The sequence below is a fragment of the Rosa rugosa genome, chromosome 6 (assembly GCF_958449725.1).
Source record: "Rosa rugosa chromosome 6, drRosRugo1.1, whole genome shotgun sequence".
Classification (NCBI taxonomy): Eukaryota; Viridiplantae; Streptophyta; class Magnoliopsida; order Rosales; family Rosaceae; genus Rosa; species Rosa rugosa.
The window spans coordinates 24,576,215-24,601,487 of NC_084825.1; the positions used below are offsets into that span (position 1 = coordinate 24,576,215).

Here is a 25,273-nt window from a genome sequence, read left to right on the forward strand (position 1 = left end):
ATTGTTAGTGACTTTTCAGTTCATTGACAGTAGCTTTTCATTGGTAGTAGGTTTTCAATTAATAACAATAGTCGTTTGAATGCAGTAGTGTTCTCGTAATAATGAAAAATAAAAATACAGTGGTATTTTTGTAAATATTGATATTTCTTTAATTATGGTAGCTTTATGAGGGATAAAAACATACTGTGGCTTAATTAATAATATAAGTTTGGAAAAAGATACATATGAAAATTTGCTCTTGAATAATCTAGAGGGTGCAACTGAGTAATGATAGGAGCGTTTTATGTAACATTTATAATGTTAATCCCTATATTAATCTTTGTTAGTTTATTTTATTTTCTCTTTATTTATTTACTTTTGTGTTTATTAGGTTTTTCGGAGCAAATATACAAGAGGGAAATTAAAAGGAGAAAATATGCTCAAATAAAGGAAAAGCTTGAAGTCCGGCCTGACCCAAGCAAGTGATTTTGATGGGTCGAGTATCCCAATCTATGGAGATGACGCAGCAAATTAAGGAAATATTCAGAAAATATTGATGATGACATGGCACATTCTCATTGGACAAATGATGTGGAGAATCCTAATTCAATCAGAGAATCAAGAAGTTGGCTTTCTTTACAATTCAAGGAATCTTAGTCCAAAAAGGAATGAAAGAGGACTCGAGAAGCAATCTATATAAAAGGGCTATGCAAATCTGAAAAAGCTCTTCTCTCCTCCCATCTCTTCTTTCTCCCTCCTCATTCTTCTTTATTTTATTTTATTATGTGTAACTAAGTTCTTAGGTTCAGGGTTGTGGAAGCCCTAGACATGATTTTCATAGGATGATTATTATTTCTTTTTCTAAATACTTATAGTTGGATGAAATTTAGTTTACTAGTTTATCATTGATGATTCTTTTATCTGTTTTATGTGGATGCATACATAGAAGCATATTTCAAAATCTATTATTTGAAGCATGTAGACAATTAACCACTTTATTGATGCATGTTTTACAAGAAATAACCAAGCAACTCAGCCCTGTTTGTGTAAACCAAGTTCCTAATGACCTACTATCTAACACCCTGTGCTAGGCTTTCTGCTATCGACTCAAACGTTTTTTAGAACTTCATGATTTCAGTTAATTAGGCTTCAGATAACACCCTTCTAGGTCAATTAATTGGGAATAGAGCTATGATTGATAACACCCTTCACATAGCAAGGCAAGTAAGAAAACGTAATACGGTTTGACCTTAACACCCTAGGCTTATCGTGAGCGTAGTCATCCAATTGTTTGAATTTAGATTAGAATAAATTATCCTTGGAATGATTGTTTGGTGGTGGAAGCACTCCTGTCTAGTTTTCTTCATTGTTTTCTCTCAACCATAAAATCTGTTTTCTGTTTTTAACTTTCTGTTCTCGTTTTTGTTTATTTTTCATTTTCATATCAAATCAACTCCAAAAAACTCCAAATTTTGTGCGATAGTTATTTTACGTGTAGTACGTCTGTATTTAATTCCGTGATTTTTCGAGTTGTCTAGGTTAGGTAATTAATTATGCTTTCGGCTGTTGTTCGCTAGGAACAGTGGTCACTTTTGTGACATTGTTTTGAGCAGTTAGAATCTCTAGTCCTCTGTGGGAACGATCCCTACTTTCCCATACTACTTTCGACATGCCTTGTAGGGTTAAGTTATAGGCATTTTTGTGCATCTATTTAGGTGTATAGAAATAGCTTATCAAGTAACAACTTTTCTCAAAAGGAAGATTGCTTAATTTTGTGGCTACAGTTACTATGTTTATGTAAACGAATTGGAAAATTTACATGAGAATATGTCTAAATTTTTGAGTGCTTGGTGTGTCCAGTGTTGCTCTAATGAGTGATTGTTTGGAAGTGGTGAAGGCTGTTATAGCTGAGGGTCAAGACTTTTTTTTACTCTTGGGATCATTGTTGAAGAAATTAAAGATTTGTTAGGTGAGTCCCAATCTATAGGTATACATCATACATAGAGAATTTCTAATCATGTAGCTCATAGACTTGCAGAGTTTGGTTCGATTATGAGATTCATAAGGAATGATTTTCTCATGGTCCAAAGTTTATTCTGGATGCCCTTTAGTACGATTCATTAATAGAATTTTGTCTCTAGTTCAAAAATAATAAATTACTATAATATAGAAAAGCGCTCTACAACTAATCGGTTAGTTTCATATTAAGAAGCTAACAATCTTTTAAACCAACTTTCGGTTACATATCGACATCTCCACCATTTCAGTTTTTAAGTCTCTATGAGTAGATCACTTTTGCAAATTTTCAGCCAAGCTGATGATCGTTTGGATAACGAACTAGATCAAATCAACGAACGAACCGAATCTGTTAAACATGAACTGTTCATGTTTATAATTAGTAAATCACGATTATGAATACCAAAATAATCATCAATTTAGATGAAAATTTGCAGAAGTGATATACTCATAGCGACCTAAAAACTGAACGGTGGAGATGCCAATATGTGACCAAAAGTTAGTTTAAAAATGGTTAGCTTCGTAATACAAAGCTAGCTAACCCGTTAGTTGTAGAGTGCTCTTCATGTATATGCTCAAAATTATTTGAAGTGACTTATGATTAAAGGATGTTTATGTCTTTTCAAACCGATGTTGGCAAGATAAGAGTGTTAACTGTAGATAACCAACACAAAAGGGTTGAGACAAATATCTCAAAAAACCAACACAAACCCAACTCAAGTATTTTTTTTTTTTCAAAAACAAAACCCACCCAATTCTCCTCCACCATCTGCAGAAGGGGTTTTTGATCTTCCTCCTTAGAACACCCCACCCAAATGCTCTCTCTCTAAAAAGCTCTCACCTTTCTCAGCTTTTCACACCCACAAAGATATGGAGGTAGAGTTCGAAGCGAGAGTGAAGCCTCTCGAGTACAAAGTGAAGGCAATGTCACGTGAGTCCCCGTCGCAGAAGGCCGGTCACGTGCTCGACGCCGACCTCCGCTCCCACTGGTCCACCGCCACCAACACCAAGGAGTGGATCCTCCTCGAACTCAACGTAACTTCCCTAATCCCTAATCCTTCAACCCTAAAAAAAAAAACGCCCAATTTTCTTATTCAATTTCTGTGCTTTCGGGTTTTGCTAGGAACCTTGCTTGTTATCTCACATCAGAATCTACAACAAGTCCGTCCTCGAATGGGAAATCTCTGTTGGCTTGCGTTACAAGGTCACTCAATTTCTCTCTCTCTCTTGCCTTGTTCACATTTCATTGCTTTCCCCAATTTTGAACTGTCTAATCTAGCTTTAGAACTTCTAGCAGTGATTACTTGGCATCATTGATTACTATACATGTTTTCGATTGCACTCTGTTCAAAGTTGTTTGCTTTAAGGGTATTATTGTTTTTGTTTTTTTTTTTCATTTTCAAACAGCCAGAGACGTTTGTAAAGGTACGCCCGCGTTGTGAAGCGCCGCGGCGGGATATGGTGTATCCCACGAACTACACCCCGTGCCGCTATGTGCGAATATCTTGTTTGAGGGGGAATCCCATTGCCATTTTCTTCATACAGGTAAGAGATGGGGAACTGTTTTTGGTTAGTTTTTCTGAGAAACATCATTGTTAAAATCACGCATATTTACTGGCACTAAAGTGTCTTGTATTATTATTTTTTTTTTTTCCCTTGCAGCTTATTGGGGTTTCAGTGACTGGACTGGAACCAGAATTTCAACCAGTTGTTAACCACTTGTTACCATCTATTATATCTCACAAACAAGATGCTCATGATATGCATCTTCAGGTGCATGACCATTCTATCTATCATGTTCATTATACAATGTTCTTGTATTTTCATCTCTCTCTCTCTCTTTTCTGATGCCTACTAGTTTGTAGTTGCTTAAAGACATGGCAAGTCGGTTGCTTGTGTTCCTTCCCCAACTTGAGGTATATTCAGTTTTTTCACAATTAGTATTATGTTTCTCTTTTTTCAGCTTTAGTCACTGTTCTTCTGTTTGGTTTTCCCCTTTATCTGGTTCCATCTTCTTTCCTATTAATTGATGGCCTTGTTGTGTGCCTTTTGTTTGCAACTGTGCAGGCAGATCTTAACAGCTTCGTGGATGCTCCTGAACCAAACTTACGTTTTCTTGCTATGCTTGCCGGCCCATTTTATCCAATACTTGACCTTGGCAAAGAAAGGCATGTACTTGCTTTATATCTTCCTCACTGTTTTTCCAAATTCAGCTTTCAATGATCTTGCATGGTTGTTATTAATGATGTCTATGACTCTATGCAATAATTTATAGTGCTCTTGCGACTCAATTGCTTGATTTTTCTGAGCAGAAATGATTATTTGTGATATTTTACTTTAAGATTTCTTATATGCACCCTATCTAAGAGCATTCTTTTTTCATAAATTGACGACAATCTCAAAATATTCTGGACTATCTTGGCTTTATTCATTTTGCATCTTAATTATTTGATTTGTCGAACTAGACAAATGCTCAATTCGTAAAAGGGAAAATGCTTTTGGTATCTAATCTTGTAATTTTATTCGTATCTTTTCTAGCTTGTTGATTTGCCATTGCTCCCTTATCACGCTGTAAATGATATAGTTTAGTTTAATCCTGCACATTTACTAAATTACTAATGCAAACAAATAGTTTTATTGCAAAAGTAAGGAAAAAGAGAATGGTGTAGAAGTTCTTAAAGGGCTAAATAATGGTTTACATGCTTAAGAGTTGGTTGGAAGAAGACGGTTTATGTGGGACATATGAGAAAAGGTCATTTTAGGCATATTTGTAGGGGTTACATGGATAGACGTGTTAGGCCCTTTAGGGTTATAAGGATATTAATTGCTATCACAAATGGTTTCTAGTTTTGACTGGTAATGAAAGGATTTTAATTAGGTGATGTTATAGCACTGTTGCATTTTCTTAGATAGGATTCACCAATTTATTAAGAAAAAAAGAGAATGCACAGGACAGCGGAGGAGAATAACACGAAACTTAGAACACTATACTGAAAAATCAACAAAACCCCTGAAACTAGTGCTATAAGTCTTCTTAACTCTGTTCTACAGAACAAGGAAATTGGTTCCACAAGCTAGATGTTTATTTGAGCATTAATCTGAATAGGGGTGTTTGCTTGCTAGAGGCTTCCTTCCGCTCTGTCACTTTATTCAAGTAGACGTCATGGACCTTATTCTGTCTGAAATTAACCTTAATAATGAGCCTTTTCCTGATGAGATGAAGTCCTTGCAAATTCATGCAGTCCTCTCAAACCCACGAATGATGGACTAGTAATGAAGCGTATTACAAATCACTTTTGGCATTTTGTATTGTTCCACGAGCAGAGTGCCATTAAATACTGATTTCCAATGGCGCAACGAATTTACTAGCAGAAATAGTCAGGCCCATGATTTGCTTCCTTGTGGTATTGGGTTTGAATCCCCTCGTAATATCTCCCAGCTATTTGCTAGTGTTTCCTTCCTCCTGGAGGCGCCAGTTTCGAGCCCAGGTCCCACAAAGCATGTTTGGGGGATTTCTAGCTATAAAGTGTGAAATGGCACAATGAATGAAGTCATAACTAAATGAATTACATAACATCACATGAGGCTATATTGAGCGCAATCATCTTGTTTTGATGATCAATTATTTGAAGCACCAAAGAGTTGTTGGTCTAGCGGTCAGGCCCCTGGTTTGCTCCCAAGTGGTCTGGGGTTCGACCCTCTTCAAAGGTACCCACCTAGCAATTGCTAGAGTTTCCAGTTCCCCAAATGTTGTGGAGTCAGGCGGGGCCTAGGGATTAGTCGGGTCAAAGACTCGGATACCCTAGTCTAAAAAAAAAAAAGAAAAAAAAAAGATCAATCATTTGAAGCATTTCCTGTTAGTTATAAGAGTTTGTTTCATTACTTTTGGCATTTCAGTTATCATGCTTATGTAGTTATCTCATCTTTTTGCTCTAATTTGCACACACGTCTCTCAGCTACATTAATGTATATCTAATGGTACTTCTAATTGATGCTGTAGGGCAACTACAAAGTCTTCAGGCAATATCTCAGACTTTGAAGTTTCTAAAAACAGTCAGCCATCATCATCCTTAACCGTGTCCTCTAACTTTGAGGTCTCTTTACCGCTTTTTATTTTTTTATTTTTTTTATCCTCGTCTCCTTTACTTTTGCTTGTTACCTGACATGCATAACTGTACTCCAATTTTCCCCATGGGGACTGGGAAGGTGCTCCTGCCATGGCAATTTAAGAAATATCTCTAATATTACTTACTTATTTATGGTCTTAAATGACTGGTAGTCTTGTTCCTTTTGTTGTGTACAGCCACGTAGATCACGCACCACAGCACCTTTTGTTCCGTCCACATCAAGTTCTATAGTATTTCGTGCAGATGCAATCTTTGTGCTGTTGAGAAAGGCATATAAAGATTCTGATCTGGGAATTGTTTGCAGAAAGGTAATCTATTTCTTTCTACCCCTTTGCATAATAGTGTTGGCAACATTTTGACTATAGTACATACTTGGCTGTTTCTATGCTTCTTATCTCTATGCTCCTTATCTCAGGCTTCTAGGATTCTGCATAGGCTTATAGAGCCTGTTACAGTACATGAAGGATCAGCATCTCCTGATGAAGTGACATCTGGAGATGAAGCATCAAAATCAGAAATAACAAATCCGGCTCCTTTAGTTGATTACTCAAACTTGTTTGGGGAAGACTTCCAGTTGCCTGATGATCACTGGGATTCAAGCTACCTTAACATCTTGGATATAGGAGCAGTGGAGGAAGGGATTTTACATGTACTTTATGCTTGTGCATCACAGGTTGGTTTAGCATAAAAAACTCCATAAGCATTCTCTCCTGTGATGCCATTTTTCTTTTGCTGTTATTCTGATCCATTCACTGTTAACCTGTGATGTCAGCCACTTCTCTGCAGCAAATTAGCAGATAGGACATCTGACCTTTGGTCCGCATTACCACTAGTTCAATCATTGCTACCAGGTGAGTTTCACACCCAATATATATCCTTCTACTACAATCATGCCATAAAGATGTCACTAAAAAAAAAAAAATTCAGATTCCAAACTATTAAGATTTAGAAAACCAGAATCTATACTTTTCATTGAACCAAAGTCCAAAGGGAACAAAAGACAGACGAGTGTGTAGTGTCTCTGGAACAAATTAGTAATATAGTTAGGTTGGGGTGGGGTGTGATTTAAAAGTCAATCTACATGCCCCCTATTTTTTCAACTTGACTTATTATATGAGTTGTCGATACTACTCTACTTGAAGGGAGTATGGTATATTTAAGCCAAGAAGGTATTATGAAGAGTTCATAGTGACGTTATTTAAAAATAGAAAGGGTTTATAGATTGATTTCTAGGGTGTGCAAATAAAATTCCCTAACTTTAGGGATTATATTTAGTTTTTGTATATTTTTGGGCATTATCTAACTTATGTAGCTTAAAAGGAGCAACTGTTGAAGCTTTTTTTTTTTTTTTTTTTACAGGAACACAAGAAAAGTATGGTAAAAGAAGTTAATTATTAAATTCAACTTGTAGGAAATTCGAGAATAGAATATTAGAATTATATATAAGGAGCTACAGAGCTGAAATGCAAACTCTCAAATTTCTATCAAAACCATACGACTTTTCTTGTTGCCTTTATTTTTAATAAGCTAGAGCCAAAAGTTCATTTAACTAGTAAAATGTCATTGGCATTATTGACTCAAGTATCTTGGAGTGGCCAAAATAGATTTCTTTCTTATGGCCATCTTTGGGTTTTGTAGCACTTCGTCCCTCGTCAAGCCGTCCTTCTGACATTGTTGATGATAGTTTCACTCAATGGAGACAACCAATTGTGCAACAAGCCCTATCTCAGGTTATACTCAATGTTGCAAGTTGATTCATTTTGGCCTGGAAATTTTGATTATGTAACTGACTTTTAGATCATATTCTGATCATGGTGTTGTGATTGCAGATTGTAGCAACATCATCTTCATTATTATACCGTCCACTTCTCCATGCCTGTGCTGGCTATTTATCGTCATTTTCGCCTTCACATGTTAGTCACTCTATTCATTTTTATTATCCTATCAGAATTCTATTATATAACTTTGTTTTTGTTATGTAAGAATTTTTTTTGTTATGTAAGAATATGTCTTTCATTGTTTAGTGACCTCCTAATACATTCCAAAAACCTTCATAAGTGAGTTGTGCAGTCTCACATCTCAGTTAGGATTGGCCTACTGACTAATTCAGGAATTGGGCTGCTCTTTAGTTAATTAGCTGAAGGTGACTGAAAGTAGAAAGTAGAGGGAGAGGGTAAAACAAAAAACAAAGTGAATTCCGGGAAAAATTATGGTTGGAAGTTGGAACAGTGGGCAGACCTAAGCCCAGCCTTCTCTCCTGGTCATGGGCTAGATAGTTCTCCGGGATTTCAAAGAGAGCTGTGGTTTTACTCTGCTATTATGGCAGGAAGAGGATTCATTAACTGTCCCATGATTAGGGTGCTTTAATTATACATGGTGCAATTCGACTCACCAAGTACATTCCATTTGTCTCCTCAAACTATAGTTTAGATATCGTCCGTTTCTGGACAAATAGTGGGATGATGGTCGTATCTTCTTTTCCCTCGTATTTTTATTTTTGAAGTCCATCATTCAGCTGTTGCATGGATGTAGTAATGGGAGGGATGTGCATGCCTGTTCGATGCCCCTCTGATGCATGCAGAGGTATATGGCTGTCCAATAAGTTGTCTCAGACACTGATAGTTTTGAGGTGCAAGAATGCTGACCAATTTATCATGTTGCTCATTGCAGCACAAGTTCCACTATCTTATTCTATTCTGATGTTATAGAGAATTGCTATGAGCCTTTGCGATTTGAAACCTCTCCATTGACGTATTTTCAAGTTTACTCATGACTCTGGGGATTGCGTAGTGGCTCTCCTTATGCGGAACTGAGATCTTATACCTTCTTACTCGTTTACACTTGTTGATGGCAGGCCTGATGTAAACCAAACCTCTGTCCGGCAACATGGCTCACTTCCTTTAGTTTTGTGGCACCACAGACAAAAGAATAAGAAATGAGAAATGGATCTCCCTTCTCTTTTGCAACCCTTCCTCCCACGTAACACACATGGGCACGACATTGAGATCTTTTTTTCTTTCTTAAGTCATTTTGGATAAAGGAATAGAATTATACTGAAAGAAAAAGAACATATGATAGTTTTAGATAATAGTTACCTCCTGAAAATTGTGTTTGCACTTAAGAACATAAGCTATTGATTGATTTCATTAAATACAGTTGCATTGTTCGACTGCTTTAGCTCTCTGGAATAGGGTGTGCAGAGAGCGAAAGTGAGCTGGGTCTCACCAACAAGTGTGTGATATTATTGGGTGAAGGGTTCAGTTTTTTGGAGGTAAAAAGAAGTGATTGGTTCTGGGAAAATGTGCCATTGTGGCAGTGTTTTAGGTTATTAGGATGGAGAGGAACAGAAGAATTCTTGAGAATTTGGGAGGGGATGATCTTGATATCTAATGGGGTAGAGTTTGTTTTTGGGTTTCTCTATGGACATTTATTTCTTCAGCTTTTAGAAATAGTTTGCTTTTTTGGATATTTATTTAAATTGGCTTGCTGCAGTGAGTTAATTTAGTTAATTAAGTGTTTTGGTGTTTGTGCTTTAGGATGTTCCTTTTAGTGAAAAATCTTGTCCACCACTTCGTGATTGTTCTTTTTTCAATAAAATTGGTTTCTTAACAAAAAAAAAAAAAATGTTGCTGTCTGACATGGAGAAACATAACTTTGGTTGGTTCAGGGTATTAGTTTGGAATTGACAGTGTCTTGTGAGATTTTTAATGCCTGCTTGATAATTATACTCTTAAAGAGTGTACTATTCAAAATATGTTATGGTTAACCTCCAAATTGGTGAAATGATGGAATCCATAAAAATTATTCAACAGGCTCTTGAAGGAATTCCGGATTTTCCTTCTTAACAAAGAAAAATGAAAAAGAAGAGGTCTTTAGGATATATTGAATCCCAAAATATAACTTGTATTCAGCACATATATATGGCTTGAAGCTGTACTTTTCAAGAAATTAATTGGCCCTGGTTTGTTTTGCAGGCTAAGGCAGCATGTGTTTTGATCGATCTGTGTTGTAGTGCACTAGCACCCTGGCTTACTCAAGTGATTGCAAAGGTTTGTCTTTTGGCAGATTTATTGTTTGTAACTTTTCTGTAATTTTTGTTTTTTTTTGTTTTGGTTCTTGTTGAATTTTTATTTATTTTAGTTTTAATTCTAAGTAATCAGGGTGAAATAATATAGGTTGATCTGGCTGTAGAGCTTCTAGAGGATCTGTTGGGCGTAATTCAGGTATGTTTTTACATGAACTAGAGAACTAATAAATGGTATAATGTTCATATGTTTCAAACTTTTAACTCATATTTCCAAAGGTAACGAGAGGCAGAATTACATGCATATGATAGTACTTTATATAGATGTCAACTGGGTCAAGTCTCTTACTTTTGTAATTTTATTTTCGTCCCTGCTCTTACATATTTTTTGGAATCATTATGTGAGTACTGTGTTATATTTCACGTATAAAATTTCAGTTCTGCAGAGGCTTACAGTAGATTTTTTGGTCCCTTTGATCTCTGCATCAGTATAGACCTCATTGGCCATCCTGAAAGAAAGTGAATATGTTATTCCTTGCCTAGAGAAATAAATCAATTTTCTATTCCCAACTTGCTTTTGCAATCAATTCTTTCTCGTAGTTCAATTTTCAAAGTCAGCTAATAGATGTTGTATCTTCCCTTTATCTGTTTCTTGTAATAACATTCTTGTAATAGCTCTTCTTTTCATTACAAAACAACACTGATGTTGCTGTTGTGTCAGGGTGCTCGACATTACCTGGCTCGTGCTCGTGCTGCAATAAAATACATCATTCTGGCTATCTCTGGTCATATGGATGATATCCTGGGAAAGTATAAGGTATTCAATAGTGTTGTCAGTTTTTCATTGCAATTGCATTGCTTCGTTTTTCTCATTCATAAATGTGTTATTGCGTTAGATAAAAAACTATGTCTTGGCTTAGTAGAGGCTATATTGTCTATGCTTATATCAATTCTGAATTAATGCTATTACAGTGTTAGCATTTTGTAATGTCATTGTCGATATGCTTTTGGTATTGTTGAGATTTAGAAGTGCACAAAAGTTTGGTTTATTTGTGAAGTTAATGAAATCTTGCTATTTAGCTTCTCTATTGTTTACTTTTCTCTGTTTTCAGGAAGTTAAGCACAAGATACTGTTTCTTTTAGAGATGCTAGAGCCATTCCTTGATCCCGCTGTAGGCAGATTTAAGGGTAAAATAGCCTTTGGAGACCTATCTTCTGCATATCCAGAAACGCAGGAACGGAATTGTGCTATTGCTATTAATGTGATCCGTATGGCAGTGCAGAAACCAGCAGTTCTTCCTTCACTGGAATCTGAATGGAGGCGTGGATCAGTTGCTCCTAGGTAATACATGGTTGTATTATTCCAAATCTTTTCTTGTGACTTTCTGAGCAGATGTAGACCTTTCTGTAGTGGCCTTGCAAATTTGAGAAATGCTTGGTTGAGAAGGAAGTGAAGGATATCTGTTAGATAAATCGAGTGTCTTGATTCTAATACATGTTTGCTTTTCTATATAGTTCTCCTTTTAATTGAAATCCATCTTCCTCAAATGTATATGAATTTTCCCTACAGCTCTCAGGAAAAAAAATAAATGAATATTCTACTACTGGCATCAGAATTCACACATATCAATGCACAAGTGAATGCTTTCCTGCTATTTCTTAAATACCACTTTGTTTATTGGTTTCCATAGAGTTTCAAATTAACTTAATTGTGATCTAGTGACATTTCTTCTCCAAAATTTTTAAATCACCCATCCCATCAAGATAAAAATGAACATTATTGTGTTTTCCCATGAGGCTGTGTTTTACGAACCTGTGATGTTATTATATGAGATTGATGATGGATGTACAAATCTTGATGCAGCGTACTACTCTCGATATTGGAACCTCACATGCTGTTACCTCCTGAAATTGACCTTCGCATATCTCCTGTCCCCAGACCACTGGAACTTGAACCTTCATCTGGTTTATCTCCTTCTGCAGTTTCTCACCATGGGATAGCTTCTGCAAAATCAAACAGTCAGGATGAATCTGATGGGAAGACAGATGAAACATCTGTAAAAATGGACATTTTAGAAGATGCCAGTCTTCTATTTGCTCCTCCAGAACTGCATAATATAGTACTGACAAATATGTTTAGTGGTCCAAATGAGCATAATTCTGTTGCTAACCTTGGGGATGTTGGCTCTGAACAAAAACATGGGGATAGGAAAAGTTTTCCATATCAGTTTCCTAGTGACTTCAAACTAGATTCTGGTTTTTCTGTGGAATACTTCAACTTGCAAGCGGATTATTTCCAACTTATAAGTTATCAAGACTGTGAGCTCAGGGCTTCTGAATTTCGCCGTTTGGCCTCAGATTTACATTCACAGAATGAGATCACTGTTGAGAGTCATGATGCTGCTATAGATGCTTTGCTCTTGGCTGCAGAGTGTTATGTAAATCCATTTTTTATGATGTCTTTCAGAGGCAGTCCAAAGTTGATGAATGATAGAAACACCAGTGGGATTAGGATCCAACCAAATCATGGAAGTTTGGAGCTGAAAATGGTCTCTGGAAAGTCTAAGAGTGACCTAGAAACAATAGCTGTTCTTGAAAGTAAAAGAGACAAAGTTGTTCTTCAAACTCTGCTTGAGGCTGCAGAGTTAGATAAGAAGTATCAAGAAAAGATATCAGATGGAAGTTGCAGTCCATATGACACTGTAGAATGTGATGAAGAAGTGATTAAGTTGTCTCCCTTTGATGTACAAGCTGCAGATGCCATCACCTTGGTTCGGCAAAATCAAGCTTTGTTGTGCAGCTTTCTGGTTCAAAGATTGCAAAGGGAGCAACACTCAATGCATGAAATTCTTATGCAGTGTTTGATATTTTTGTTGAACTCTGCTACAAAGTTATACTGTGTTCCAGAACATGTGATTGACATTGCATTAGGATCTGCTGAGTACTTAAATGGGATGCTAACATCCCTTTATTATCAGTTTAAAGAAAGCAATATGCAGTTGGAGCCGGAGATGGTACATGGGATACAACGTCGGTGGATACTGCTTCAAAGACTGGTAATATCTGCAAGCTCTGGCGATGAGGGGATGGATTTTGCAATCACTAAAAATGGTAACCGTTATGGAAATTTGATTCCACCTTCAGCCTGGATGCAGAGAATATCAACATTTTCTAGATCCACATCCCCTCTTGTTAGATTTCTTGGTTGGATGGCAGTATCTCGTAATGCAAGACAATATATAAAGGACAGGCTTCTTCTTGCTTTGGATCTACCACAGCTGTCGTGTCTTTTATCTATATTTGCAGATGAGCTCTCTGTAGTAGACAATGTTGTCAATCGAAAATATGAAGAATCAGGGGGAGGAACTGTTTCTTCTGTCAGTACAGGATTTGAAGTTGCTGATCAGGACCAATCTTTTCGAGTCATCTACCCTGATCTCTACCAGTTCTTTCCTAATATGAAGACGCAATTTGAAGCTTTTGGAGAAACCATTTTGGAGGCTGTTGGGTTGCAGTTGAGGTTCATTTCTTCCAGTATGGTACCTGATATATTATGTTGGTTTTCTGAGTTGTGTTCATGGCCATTTCTCTATACAGAGCAGGTTTCTGCTCGAAATACTTCTGATCATTTGAAAGGTTATGCTTCAAAGAATGCCAAAGCAATCATCCTTTATATACTTGAGGCCATTGTAACTGAACACATGGAAGCAATGGTTCCTGAGATACCTAGAGTGGTGCAACTTCTGGCATCCCTTTGTAGAGCATCTTATTGTGATGTATCTTTTCTGGATTCTGTATTGTGTTTGTTGAAACCAATCATCTCATACTCTTTATGTAAGTTATCCGACGAGGAAAGATTGTTGGTGGATGATTCATGTGTTAATTTTGAGTCCTTATGCTTTGATGAGCTTTTCAGTAACATCAGACTGGTTATGAACCAGGATGAGTCTACAGCAAAAGAATACAACAGAGGACTGACAATTTTCATTTTGGCTTCTGTCTTTCCTGATATATCTGCTCAACGTAGGAAGGAAATATTGCAGTCCTTAATGCTTTGGGCTGATTTTACTGCATTTGAGCCTACTTCTTCTTTCCACAATTACCTTTGTGCGTTCCAGAGTGTCATGGAGAGCTGCAAGCTTCTGTTAGTTCAGACTTTACAATTCTTTGGTGCCATCCCACTTCAGCTTCCCACTGACGGACCACATGACAGTAGTTTGGAGTCACATTCATGGTTCCTCAGTGATTTGCATCACACTTCACTTCCAGATAAGGTCTCCGAGAAGTTAGAAAGTTCTGGTGGTAATATTGTGAATAATAAGGTTTATCTTTTATCTCACGAGGAGATAGAAGAATTCTCAAAACACTTGGGAGTTCTCATTGTTAAGCTTTATTCTACAGTTGAGCTTTGTTGGAATCTTCATCATCAACTAGCTAAGAAGATAACTATTACATCTACAGAGTGTTTTATGTACTCAAGATGCTTGGCATCAATAGCGGAAAGAGTTAATGGTGTGCAAGAAAATGACTCAGAAATCTCTTTTCCATCTAAGCCAGTTGATGAATTCCTTGTTCCTTGGATCATTGGTCTAGAAGCAATTTCTGAAACCATTTTGACCCTTCAAGAAAACAGATGCTGGGAAGTTTCATCTGTTATGCTTGATTGTGTACTTGCAGTGCCTCATAAATTTGGCCTTACCAATGTGATTGGCATCGTTTGTTCTGCAATAAAAAATAGTTCTTTCAATGCACCAAAAATTGCTTGGCGTCTGCAGAGTCATAAATGGTTAGCAATGTTACTCGCCAGAGGCCTTCATTCCCTCAAGGAATGTGAGGTTCCTCTCGTTAATTTGTTCTGTACAATGCTGGGTCATCCTGAACCTGAGCAACGGACTATAGAACTACAGATTTTAGGCAAAGTTGTTGGCCAAGATTTGAGTGGAGGAGCAGACCTACAGCCTTCCTTATTGTACAGACAATTAGTTTCACCTGGCTTAGTATTATCTGTTTCTGAGTCGACTATTACTAATTTGGTTTCAAGTACGTGGGATCTGGTTGTTGTGCTGGCGTCATCCGATGCATCACTTCTTGTAAAGACTCGTGCAATGGCACTTCTTGTTGATTATATCCCATTTGCTGAACGACGTCTATTACAATCTTTGCTTGGGGCAGCAGATAGTGTTCATGGATTGGGAATGCTTGCCCATCCAAACTGTGAGGGACCCTTGGTGAGGCTTTCATTAGCACTGATAGCTGGTGCTTGCCTCTACTGTCCAGATGAAGATATCTCTCTGATTCCTGAAAATGTTTGGAAGAATATTGAGACTCTAGCAATGTCGAAAACTGGTATGCACTTGTTATAATTATTTAAATTGTATAAGATTATTGTGGAAATGTTGGGAGCATTATCTATCTTTCAATGTTTTAAATTCCGTTCTTTTTTTAGATGGCAGGCTTGGAGATGTTGAGAAAAGAGCTTGCCAAGTCTTATGTAGGTTGAGAGCTGAAGGTGATGAAGCTAAACAGGTATACAACTGGAAAAACTGGTTTGTTTTTTGGCACGACATAAAATTTCAAAAATATTGGCCCATAAATCAAGTCTCTTCCTCAGAAGTCTTCTTTTCCTAATCAGTAAATTTGAATTTACATATTAATTGAACCTCACTTTTTGTGTAAGGTCCTGAGAGAAGTGCTCTCAACGAGTTCTTCGAAACAAGTTGACCCAGATTTTGAAAGTACTCGTGAATCTGTTCTTCAGGTGAGTACTGTAGAGATGACATGATAAAATTTAACTGTGGATAGTGATGGTATGATCTATGATGCTATTGTTAGTTATTTTGCATCAAACACCACCACACAAAAACAGTCTTGTAGGATAAATTCTTCTTTGATGGCCATAAACTTACTACCGTTTCAAGGTTGCACAAATTCAGATCAATCAACTAATAGCATTAAGTTTTGCTAAGACTTACTGAAATGAAGCAAGGATGTTGTCTTATCAAAAAGACTTGCAACCGGATGCATCATTACAAAATTGTTTAATATTTACATATTGATGCTTAGTTAATCTTGTAGAATCTCTTGGGTGAGCAATTGTTTCTCAATTTCCTGCTGTATATGTCCATCGCTTTGTCATCAATTTAGGTCTGGCTATCTTTATTTTGACAATTGATTCATTGCATGTTCCTCCATCATATTTTCTCTTTCTTAGCTTTTACAATTGAAATACATTTCCATTTTTTGTTTGCAAATCAAGAAAACCAGGATAGCCATGTCTGTTTCCAATATATGTTAGATGATGGATTGGCTGACAAATGAATTTGATACTTTTATTTTTGTTGGTATCGGTCCCCCATTTCATCCACTCAAAATTAAATTTCCCTTCCATGTTTAATGGGTATCCTATGTTCTTGACCTACTGCCTTTTCATGTGTTTGATAATTTGTAACAGGTCCTTGCCAGCTTAACTTCTGCAAAGTCATACTTTGATATTTTCTCGAATAAAATTGACCAAGAGGTTATGGTAAGCCTGAATTACTAGTGATGCTGGTTGGGTCACATACCGAACTTATTCATGAATTAAATATAATTGATCTGTTGTAGGAAGTGGAGGAGGCTGAATTAGAGTTGGACATTCTTCAGAAAGAAGATGCATTGCAAGAATCACCTAAAGATACCAAAGATAAAGACCAGATTCCTTCCCTAAGCTGTAATACTTTTCTTCGATTGATTGTTTAAGAAGATTCCACCTTTTATTTAAAAACGTCTTCTTTTTCTACCATTTGTCATTTTATTCTTCTGTTTTTTCAGCTCCTCTGAAAGATAATGCGCGCCTGCAGCAAATCAAGGATTGCATTCATTCCTTGTAAGTGCTAAATATGTTCTTAATATGATTGTAATATGTAAAATTCAATGGAAAGAGCAAGGTTCGCGATGTCAGTCTATTTGACCAGAAGCCATATATAAAAAAATCTCCATGATTTAGTGATGTGCGCCAAATGTTGGATATGCATAGATATGCGACATTCTTGTCTATATGTTGCTAATATTGACATTTTTTCTACTAGGTATTGCCAATATTTTTTTATATAGACACTGGTATTTTTTCTTTGCAGAACCCCAACTACAAGTGTCTTTAGCCAAAATTTCCTTACACCCAACTATCACCGTTTTAGCCACAGCATGTAAGACCTAACAAAAATGGACCAAGCAAACCACTAAATCCCTACCCATGATATGCTGACACATATTTTCACGTCTATAAATACCTTTGTGAATATTACTTTGAAGTTTAGATTCTAGTAAGCCATTACTTTAAAGTGGGTATAGGCTCAAGGGATTCGATCTGCTGATAAAACTTAACATAATACATACCATTACCATGTCTAGAGCCATATAATATATCATATTCAATGCAGGAACTTCTGACCATTTAATTTTTGGAAAGTTTTCCAGTTTGTTGGCTTGGTCTTTAAATTCAGAATTTCTGGTCTTTTCCTTGTTATCAGAGAAATCTCCAAGCTCCGTGAAGACATCGTCACACGCAGGCAGAAAAAACTTCTTATGAGACGTGACCGTCAGAAATATTTGGAAGAAGCAGCTTTACAAGAAGCTCAACTACTTCAAGAACTTGATAGGTATAGCTTCTTTGGTGGCTTATCTATCCCTTGTACTGTGATGAACATAAATGCCTGGTAGCAAACTAACATATGCACTAACGTATCAGGGAGAGAGCAGCTGAAGTTGAAAAGGATATCGAGAGACAGCGATTGGTAGAACTTGAGCGTGCAAAAACCAGGGAGCTGCGACAAAACCTTGAAATGGAGAAGGAAAGGCTAGCACAGGTATAAGCGTATTCCGTATTGTCTTGATATGCAAATTTTCAATTAACTCTTACTTTTGGGTATGCTGTTTGCTACATAATTGGCATCATGAGTGATGTCACTCTTTATGAGTGTCACATAATTGGCAAATTATGGCAAATGCTACTGCATGAGTTAGACCATTGTTGATGATGCTGGCGAACTGTAAATATGTAATTTTCATAGAAAGTGCACCTTTCCTCAAAGGCCAGCAGGGCTGGGACTCGATTATGTTTACTCTGTCAATTATTATATTCAAGTAAATCATGCTTTCTACAACTTCTCATATATGGATGTATCTATTTATGCTTGAATTCTTTTCTCCCTCCCTACGTATCTATGCATGTGGATCTATGAATTTCTGGGAAATCAGATTCATGGATTCAAGTTTATCATATTACTGATGCCCCAAAACCTAGATGGAAGTATGCATGTGGATCTATGAATCTCTGGGAGAAGAGAGTCATTTGATTAAAGTTTATCATATTTACTGACCTTCCAAAACCCAGATGGAAGGAAAATGGAATTATGATTGGTAGGACTCATGGGTCTTTAAATATGAAACAATTTCTCCTTTTCTGGGGATTGGGAAACATAACATACTAATACTTCAGCAAAAAATTCTTACACTAATATCTCGAAACTTGCCCTGTCACAGAGAGATCTTCAGCGTGAATTGGAGCAAGCTGAAGCAGGTGTGCGACCGTCACGACGTGACTTTTCTTCCACTTACAGTAGGTAAGCATTTCACGTCATTAGTGGAACTGCTTAATCAATCCTATACTGAAATTTAGTTTATCTGAATCTAAAGGGATAGCATGAAGCCCCAGGAAATGTAAATAGAACATGTTTTTCTTTGTTTTTCTGTACTGTAGCTTTCTAGAGTCGGATTAATGCCCGCTCTCCATCGAGGTTAATGTCTTGTTTGTATGACGACCTGATATCAAATGTTTTGAAATGGGACATGCTCGTGCGTGAATGTTTTGAATGAATATTGGTGGTTGTGCATTTATGTTTTGTTGTTACTTTTGGCTTGGAGTTATAATGGTATATTAATTTGCAGTCGGCCCCGAGATCGGTATCGTGAAAGAGAAAACGGAAGAGCAGGTAATGAAGGTAGTGCAAGATCAAGCAATGCGCAGCTTGAAAGTTCATCCATGGGGACAATACCAACTGTGGTTCTGTCTGGTTCTCGGACATTTTCTGGGCAGCTGCCTACCATTTTACAGTCACGTGATCGTCTGGATGATGCTGGCAGTGGTTATGAAGAAAATCTGGATGGAAGCAAGGACTCTGGTGATACGGGTAGTGTTGGAGATCCAGACTCTTTATCAGCATTTGATGGACAACCTGGTGGATTTGGCTCAGGCCAGAGGCATGGTTCTAGAGGGAGCAAATCCAGGCAGGTGGTGGAACGGAGGGAAAGGGACGGTAGACGAGAAGGAAAGTGGGAAAGAAAACATTTATGACCTAGTCCTTGGAAAGAAGGGAGTTCTGGTTTGTAGGTTAGGATAGTCAGGTACTCAGGTGTATGTTGTATATGCATGAAAGACTTGAAATCTGTAGTCTTTCAATGCACTAGGATGCATCCTAGTGATTTTCCGCGGGGACAAACCAATTCAAAGATATTGTGAAGTAATACAGCTCTAGAAATGAGGCTTCTGATCGAGTTTGAAGTAGGATTTGAAATGTTGACTTGGTGGTAGAACAGTGAAACTCTAATTAGGTCTTGTCGTGTAACATTCTTGTTGTACCAATAAAGTTATGTGTATCTAATAACATGTGGGTTGATTTGATTATCTGCTGCGAGACAGTATCCAATATTTTCCTTTTGAAATCCTCCACTATTTTATCTCTCTGTATTTTATTCAAAGTAGACTAACCCACCCTTGCCGTATATACTTGGTAGGGAGCTTGGTTGAACAAGAGGTTCAGCTACTGAGTCCATTTGTCTGACCTATATCAAATACCTCTTACTTGATGTTCTAGATCTGGAGCCCTTGGTAAACCAAACGGCCGTAATTGAGAAGCCGCAATGAGGCACGTATGCATCAATGCATGTGTGGATACCTTGTTCCCAGGGATCTCTTTAAAATCAAAGACTTCTACGTGAGGATCGGATTAAGGAATTGTTCAAGCTGATATGTCAGTCCGCATGAACCCGGAGTCTTGCAAGCCGAGTATTATTGACATTGCGTCCTCGTCATACATGTTATATCAACATTGCTTGGTCATCCCTTTTCAAGTAACTTCCCGGAAAGAATACTATTTTAGAAGCATATATAAATATGATTAAGCATGAGGATTTATAAATATGATTAAGCATGAGGATTTATATATTAACATATCAGGAGCTGCTAAAAGTTGGTGATCATATACAATTATATGGAGTGTCGAGGGTTGAGGCAAGCAATCATCCTGTCCTTTGTGACCTTCTGTTGCCTCTTTGGTCACTTAAGTGCTGATATTGAGAAGTTAAACTACGATGTTGATTCTATTATGGTTGAAGATCAGGTTCATGTTGGTGTGATTCTCGATATGGAATCAAAAGGAAAGATTGTTCTCAGCTGCATTTCAATGGCCCTCTCTGATTTTTACCATCTCCACAATAACTACAGCACAAGAATAGTTCTCTACAGTAAGGATTCCAAAGGTGAACCTCTGCCTGCTCTGTCAGCTGGTGAGCCATTCATTCTTCCTAGGAACTTCTGTATAATGCTTCCTAGAACTTTGGGGTTCAAATGTTTCTTTCTAATCACTATTATTATCTATACTACAATAAGGAGAAGTCTCTTTGTTGACCAATAGGTGTTAATACTAAACATGTACGTATATCTTTAGTTTTTGTAAAGGTATTAATAGTATATACAATTTCCAGATAGAAGAATATTCAGTAATGATTGTGTGAAAATCTTTCCCTCCTTTTACCCATCCTTTCTCTACCGTAACTCTCTGCACATGTATGAGCTTCTGATAATTTTTTCTAGTATAGTTGTAACTAATCTTTACTTGTTATTCGATGCAGCTCTTGATTTTTTGGAAAATATCAAAGTGGAAGCAATAATTGGTGCACCAAAAAGAGCAGAAGCAAACCTTCTGGCAGAATTAGGAGAAGCGGCCAAAATCCCTTTAATGTCTCTTTCTCCTGCTCGGACTGACAATAAATATCCCTTCTTTGTTGAGATCATGCGTGCTGATGAAGCGGCTGAAGTTAAGGGAATTAGTGCCATTATTGAAGTTTTCAAATGGAGGGATGTCATCCTTTTATATGATAGCAAAGAATATGAGAGAGACTTCATTCCATCATTAGTCAAGTCATTCCAAGAGATCACACATGGGAGTGTTGCGTACAAAAGTTCGAATATTGCTTCCTCCTCATCAAATGAAGAAATCACTGCAGAGCTCCAAAAGTTGATCAACCTGAAGATTAAGGTATTTGTGGTGCATGTGTCACATTTTTTTGCACCTCGTCTTTTCTTGAATGCAAAGAAGTTAGGGATGATGAGCGAAGGGTATGCTTGGATCATGACATCAACTAGCATGAATTTCTTGCATTCTATGAATTTATCTGTTATTGAGTCAATGCAAGGAGTGCTGGGTTTCAAGTCTTCTATTCCAGCATCCATAAACCTTCACAGTCTTGCATCAAGATTGAGGAGGAAGTTTTACATGGAGGATCCAAATATGGAAGCAATTCGGGAGTTAAGTGCAGATGGGATCTGGGCGTATGATGCAACTTGGGCTCTAGCAGAAGCAGTTGAAAGAGCAAGGGTTAAAAATTCTACCACTAGATCCTCCAAAGATGGAGCTGTGCTTCTTAGAGAGATATTGCAGACCAGATTCAAAGGTTTAAGTGGTGAAATTCAGTATGTGAATGGGAAACTGATTCCATCAGAACCATTTGAGATAGTTAATGTTATTGGAAAAGGTGAGATCAAAAGGATTGGATTTTGGCCTTGCAAAGAAGAAGTAAAATCCGGAAAAGGGTCACCCCAGCAGCAACTCATTCATAATGGGAGAAATTTAGCTTCTACAATTGATCTTGAAAGAATCATATGGCCTGGAGGTTCCAGGAGGGAATTGAGTAGTAGTGAAACACTTAAACTAAAAATTGGTGTTCCAGTGAGAATTGGGTTCAAGGAACTTGTTCGTGTCGAGCATGATCTTCAAACCAATACAACTCATGTCACTGGCTTCTCTATAGACGTATTCAAAGCTGCAATAGGAGCTTTGCCATATGAAGTGCCGTACGAGTTTATTCCATTTGAGGATGCCAATGGAAATCCTGCAGGGACTTATAATGATCTTGTTTACCAGGTTTATCTCAAGGTACACATGCTTACTTTAGTATTACTAGTTCATTCAGATATTAATACATTTCTCATAGCCATGCAATCTAAATTTAGCTCAAGCTGTAGAATCAGTTGATCACAAAATTTAATAGATTTGTAGGTCTCCTCGCTCCTATTAAGTTTGCTAAACAGTTTTGGAAATGTTTACTATATATACCATCATTTGTTAACATGCACCAATTCGTGTTATATTCTATATGCGGACACTAGGATTTAGATATTTTTTATCAGTCAAAAGTTAATATTAATTTCTAATTAAGTTTACGGTTTCTCTTGCCACATGCATATTGGGCGTACTTGTGAATCGGTACACTAGAAATACGATGCTGTTGTTGGAGATGTTACGATCACAGAGAACAGATCTCAGTATGTTGATTTTACAATACCATATACCGACTTGGGTGTGGGAATGTTGGTATCAAATGCCAAGGAAAACATGTGGATTTTCTTTAAACCACTTTCAACATATCTTTGGTTAACAAGTGCTGCTTTCTTTATCCTAACCAGTTTTGTTGTTTGGATCATTGAGCGTCCTACTAACAAAGAATTCCGGGGCACAGTAGAGGAGCAAATCGGAACACTTTTCTGGTTCTCCTTTTCTACTCTTGTGTTTGCTTATAGTAAGTGCTGTATCTCAGTTAATTTCCAATTATACGAGTCTTCCTGTCAACTGGCAAGTGATTGCTCAACTCCATATGTTCTTATATTAACATCTTGTTTGCAAGTGGATTCTTAGTTTTTCTCGTTTGCATGCTTGTTTATTCCACAGTTGTTCTATATTTGCTAGCAATGAGCATGAAACATTAATTTGCTTGTTCATTTTGCAGCGGAAAAGTTGTCAAATAATTTGGCAAAGTTTGTAGTGATCATATGGGTGTTTGTAGTGCTTATATTGTCATCAAGTTATACTGCAACTTTAGCATCAATGATGACGGTCAAACAGATAGAGTTAAACTCGAGAGGGAACTATATAGGTTATCAATCGGGTTCATTAGGAGTTCTAGTGAACTTAAATTTGAAAGCAGCAAAGTCATATCGTTCAGAAGAAGAATATATTGATGCTCTATCCAAAGGAAGCAAGAATGGTGGGGTTTCTGGGATTATTGACGAGGTTCCGTACATCAATATCTTCCTTGCAAAGTATTCTGCTGACTACTCGATGATTAAAACCAGGGCTATCACCAATGGTTTTGCCTTTGTGAGTAACCTCTCCCCTATGATATTTTACTTCACACATTTTTGTTATTCATGCTTTCAGTAATATAAGCCAGCTTTTATCCCACATCTGGAAATCTAAAGCCTTGTGTTTCAACATAAAAAGTCCTGGACTACCTATCTACCTATTGCCAATTGGTTTTCTGTTGGATTTCTATGGTATTAGACCAGGCTTGTGGGCGTCAATCCCAGGCGGCACACATGTTTTGTTCCCACATTTCTGGCTCAATTGATCCCCACACGGTAATGGGTGTGTGTAGAGTAGTCCCACATTGGGAATTCTCTATGTTCCTGGAATGTGTCTAGATAGTTTGATTATAATCATGAATATATGGTTAGGTATCTGAACTCTGAAGCACTGTATAGTTTTACAGTAAAACTTTTATCTTGAGCTGATTAATGTTTTGTCCATTTTTGGAATTCAGGTTTTCCCTAAAGGTTCGAAATTGGTTCACGATGTGTCAAGGCAAATTGAACGTCTGAGACAGGAAGAAAAGCTTCTAGAGATGGAAAAGACCTGGTTTCGTGAAAAAACAACTCTCATGTCTGTTGAGGATATGACCCAGAGTGATCCCAATACGATTGACCTCTATGACTTTCGTGGTCTGTTCCTTATTAGTGGGGCTTCTTTAGCTATTTCTCTTTTCTTCTTCGTAGTTTTATCCACTAGATTTAGGAATCTGTTTCAAGGACTAATGCAGCTGATTCGTATAGAACTGCAGCGTTTCAGGACGTTCTTCTCCTACATAGTATGCAATGGAATTGAGCAAAACTGCATGCAAGTTCCTACGCAAGTCATTGTACATGCTGTCCATTAAGTCATTAGTACAAATATTAAGTTCTCATTTTGACAGATTCTATATATTGTGCAGAAAGTCCTTCGTGATTAATTTTTGACACTAATTATCTTGGGATTTTGGCTAGAAATTAACAAAGTCATCACTTACTCATAAAATTTGCTTATAATTAATAGCATGTAAATTTCCCTAGCTACCTAATTAGCCAAATTCAGTTCACAAAACTGATATCATGGAAATTATTTACAAGTTTAATTACAAGTTTATTTCACTTGTGGTAGAACTTCATCTGGGTTCGAATCCTACTGAGAGGTCCACTAGAGATCAGAAATTGTTGAAGAAAGAACAAGATGTTTCTTTTGTCCCTTCCAGGCGATCGGAAAATAAAGAAATAGTTAATATATTCAAGATAATTACGTATTTACAAAATACCGTCTCAATTCATCCTATTTCATCAGATCCGGGATGTGATATGGTTCCAAAGGATGAACAGTTCCAATAAGATTTCTCTCTTATTTTTCCGTGGAGGGTTTGCCCTTACCAGAAATGAAACAGATCCACTGTCCTTGTTTGAAGTCGCATTCTAGAATAACTGGTGACCTTGTTGGAGTCATGACATGTACTTAATGGAATGAAACCAACCAATTTTTTATGGTGCGTGTTACATCTGGTTGCCACGTACCAACAAAGGGTTGCGACATTCGGGTGCGTTTGGGGGGGGGGGCTTTTTAGCTCTTGTGCTTATAAGCATAGCGCAATTTGGTGTTTGGTAAACTCCCTAACAGCCTGCTTCTATAGGAAGCACTGGCTTTTTGAAAGCAAAAGCAGAAGCAGCTCTGGGGTTTCTTTTAGAAGTAGAAGCCGCGCGTTTCGAAATACCAATGGGTACGTACCCTCATGA

At 37.2% G+C, this 25,273-nt stretch overlaps 2 protein-coding genes across 4 annotated transcripts; both read left to right on the plus strand.

Moving 5' to 3' along the window:
* The first annotated feature begins 2,687 nt into the window (after nt 1-2,687).
* On the plus strand, nt 2,688-19,852 carry LOC133715099 (uncharacterized). Of its 3 annotated transcripts, XM_062141456.1 has the most exons (26): nt 2,688-3,030; nt 3,119-3,199; nt 3,403-3,540; nt 3,658-3,768; nt 3,861-3,911; nt 4,063-4,163; nt 5,996-6,089; nt 6,299-6,430; nt 6,538-6,795; nt 6,895-6,973; nt 7,761-7,852; nt 7,952-8,035; nt 10,097-10,171; nt 10,298-10,345; nt 10,868-10,963; nt 11,259-11,488; nt 12,011-15,492; nt 15,593-15,672; nt 15,824-15,904; nt 16,598-16,669; nt 16,750-16,855; nt 16,957-17,011; nt 17,655-17,783; nt 17,873-17,990; nt 18,667-18,746; nt 19,072-19,852. In XM_062141456.1, the coding sequence occupies exons 1-26, from the start codon at nt 2,866-2,868 to the stop codon at nt 19,475-19,477; spliced, it is 6,444 nt and encodes a 2,147-aa protein (XP_061997440.1). In that variant the 5' UTR covers nt 2,688-2,865; the 3' UTR covers nt 19,478-19,852. The 3 variants fall into 3 exon arrangements, with proteins under 3 accessions (XP_061997440.1, XP_061997441.1, XP_061997442.1); XM_062141457.1 differs by lacking the exons at nt 2,688-3,030; nt 3,119-3,199 and having other exon boundaries at nt 3,522-3,540; nt 3,854-3,911; XM_062141458.1 differs by lacking the exons at nt 2,688-3,030; nt 3,119-3,199; nt 3,403-3,540 and having other exon boundaries at nt 3,871-3,911.
* A 504-nt stretch (nt 19,853-20,356) lies between these two features.
* Nucleotides 20,357-24,508, plus strand: LOC133715100 (glutamate receptor 1.2-like). The gene is made up of 5 exons (XM_062141459.1): nt 20,357-20,688; nt 21,034-22,337; nt 22,677-22,980; nt 23,188-23,558; nt 24,001-24,508. Exons 1-5 carry the CDS (start codon nt 20,394-20,396, stop codon nt 24,391-24,393), a joined length of 2,667 nt encoding a protein of 888 aa, XP_061997443.1. The 5' UTR covers nt 20,357-20,393; the 3' UTR covers nt 24,394-24,508.
* The last annotated feature ends 765 nt before the right edge of the window (nt 24,509-25,273 follow it).

Excerpts from the sequence above, each read along its gene's own strand:
- LOC133715099 (XM_062141456.1), top strand. The coding sequence starts at position 2,866 with ATGGAGGTAGAGTTCGAAGCGAGAGTGAAGCCTCTCGAGTACAAAGTG. Across the intron at positions 10,964-11,258 it reads ATATCCTGGGAAAGTATAAG|GAAGTTAAGCACAAGATACT; the intron begins GTATTCAATAGT and ends CTCTGTTTTCAG. Across the intron at positions 15,673-15,823 it reads AAGGTGATGAAGCTAAACAG|GTCCTGAGAGAAGTGCTCTC; the intron begins GTATACAACTGG and ends TTTTTGTGTAAG.
- LOC133715100 (XM_062141459.1), top strand. The coding sequence starts at position 20,394 with ATGGAGTGTCGAGGGTTGAGGCAAGCAATCATCCTGTCCTTTGTGACC. Across the intron at positions 22,338-22,676 it reads TTTACCAGGTTTATCTCAAG|AAATACGATGCTGTTGTTGG; the intron begins GTACACATGCTT and ends TCGGTACACTAG. Across the intron at positions 22,981-23,187 it reads TACTCTTGTGTTTGCTTATA|CGGAAAAGTTGTCAAATAAT; the intron begins GTAAGTGCTGTA and ends TTCATTTTGCAG.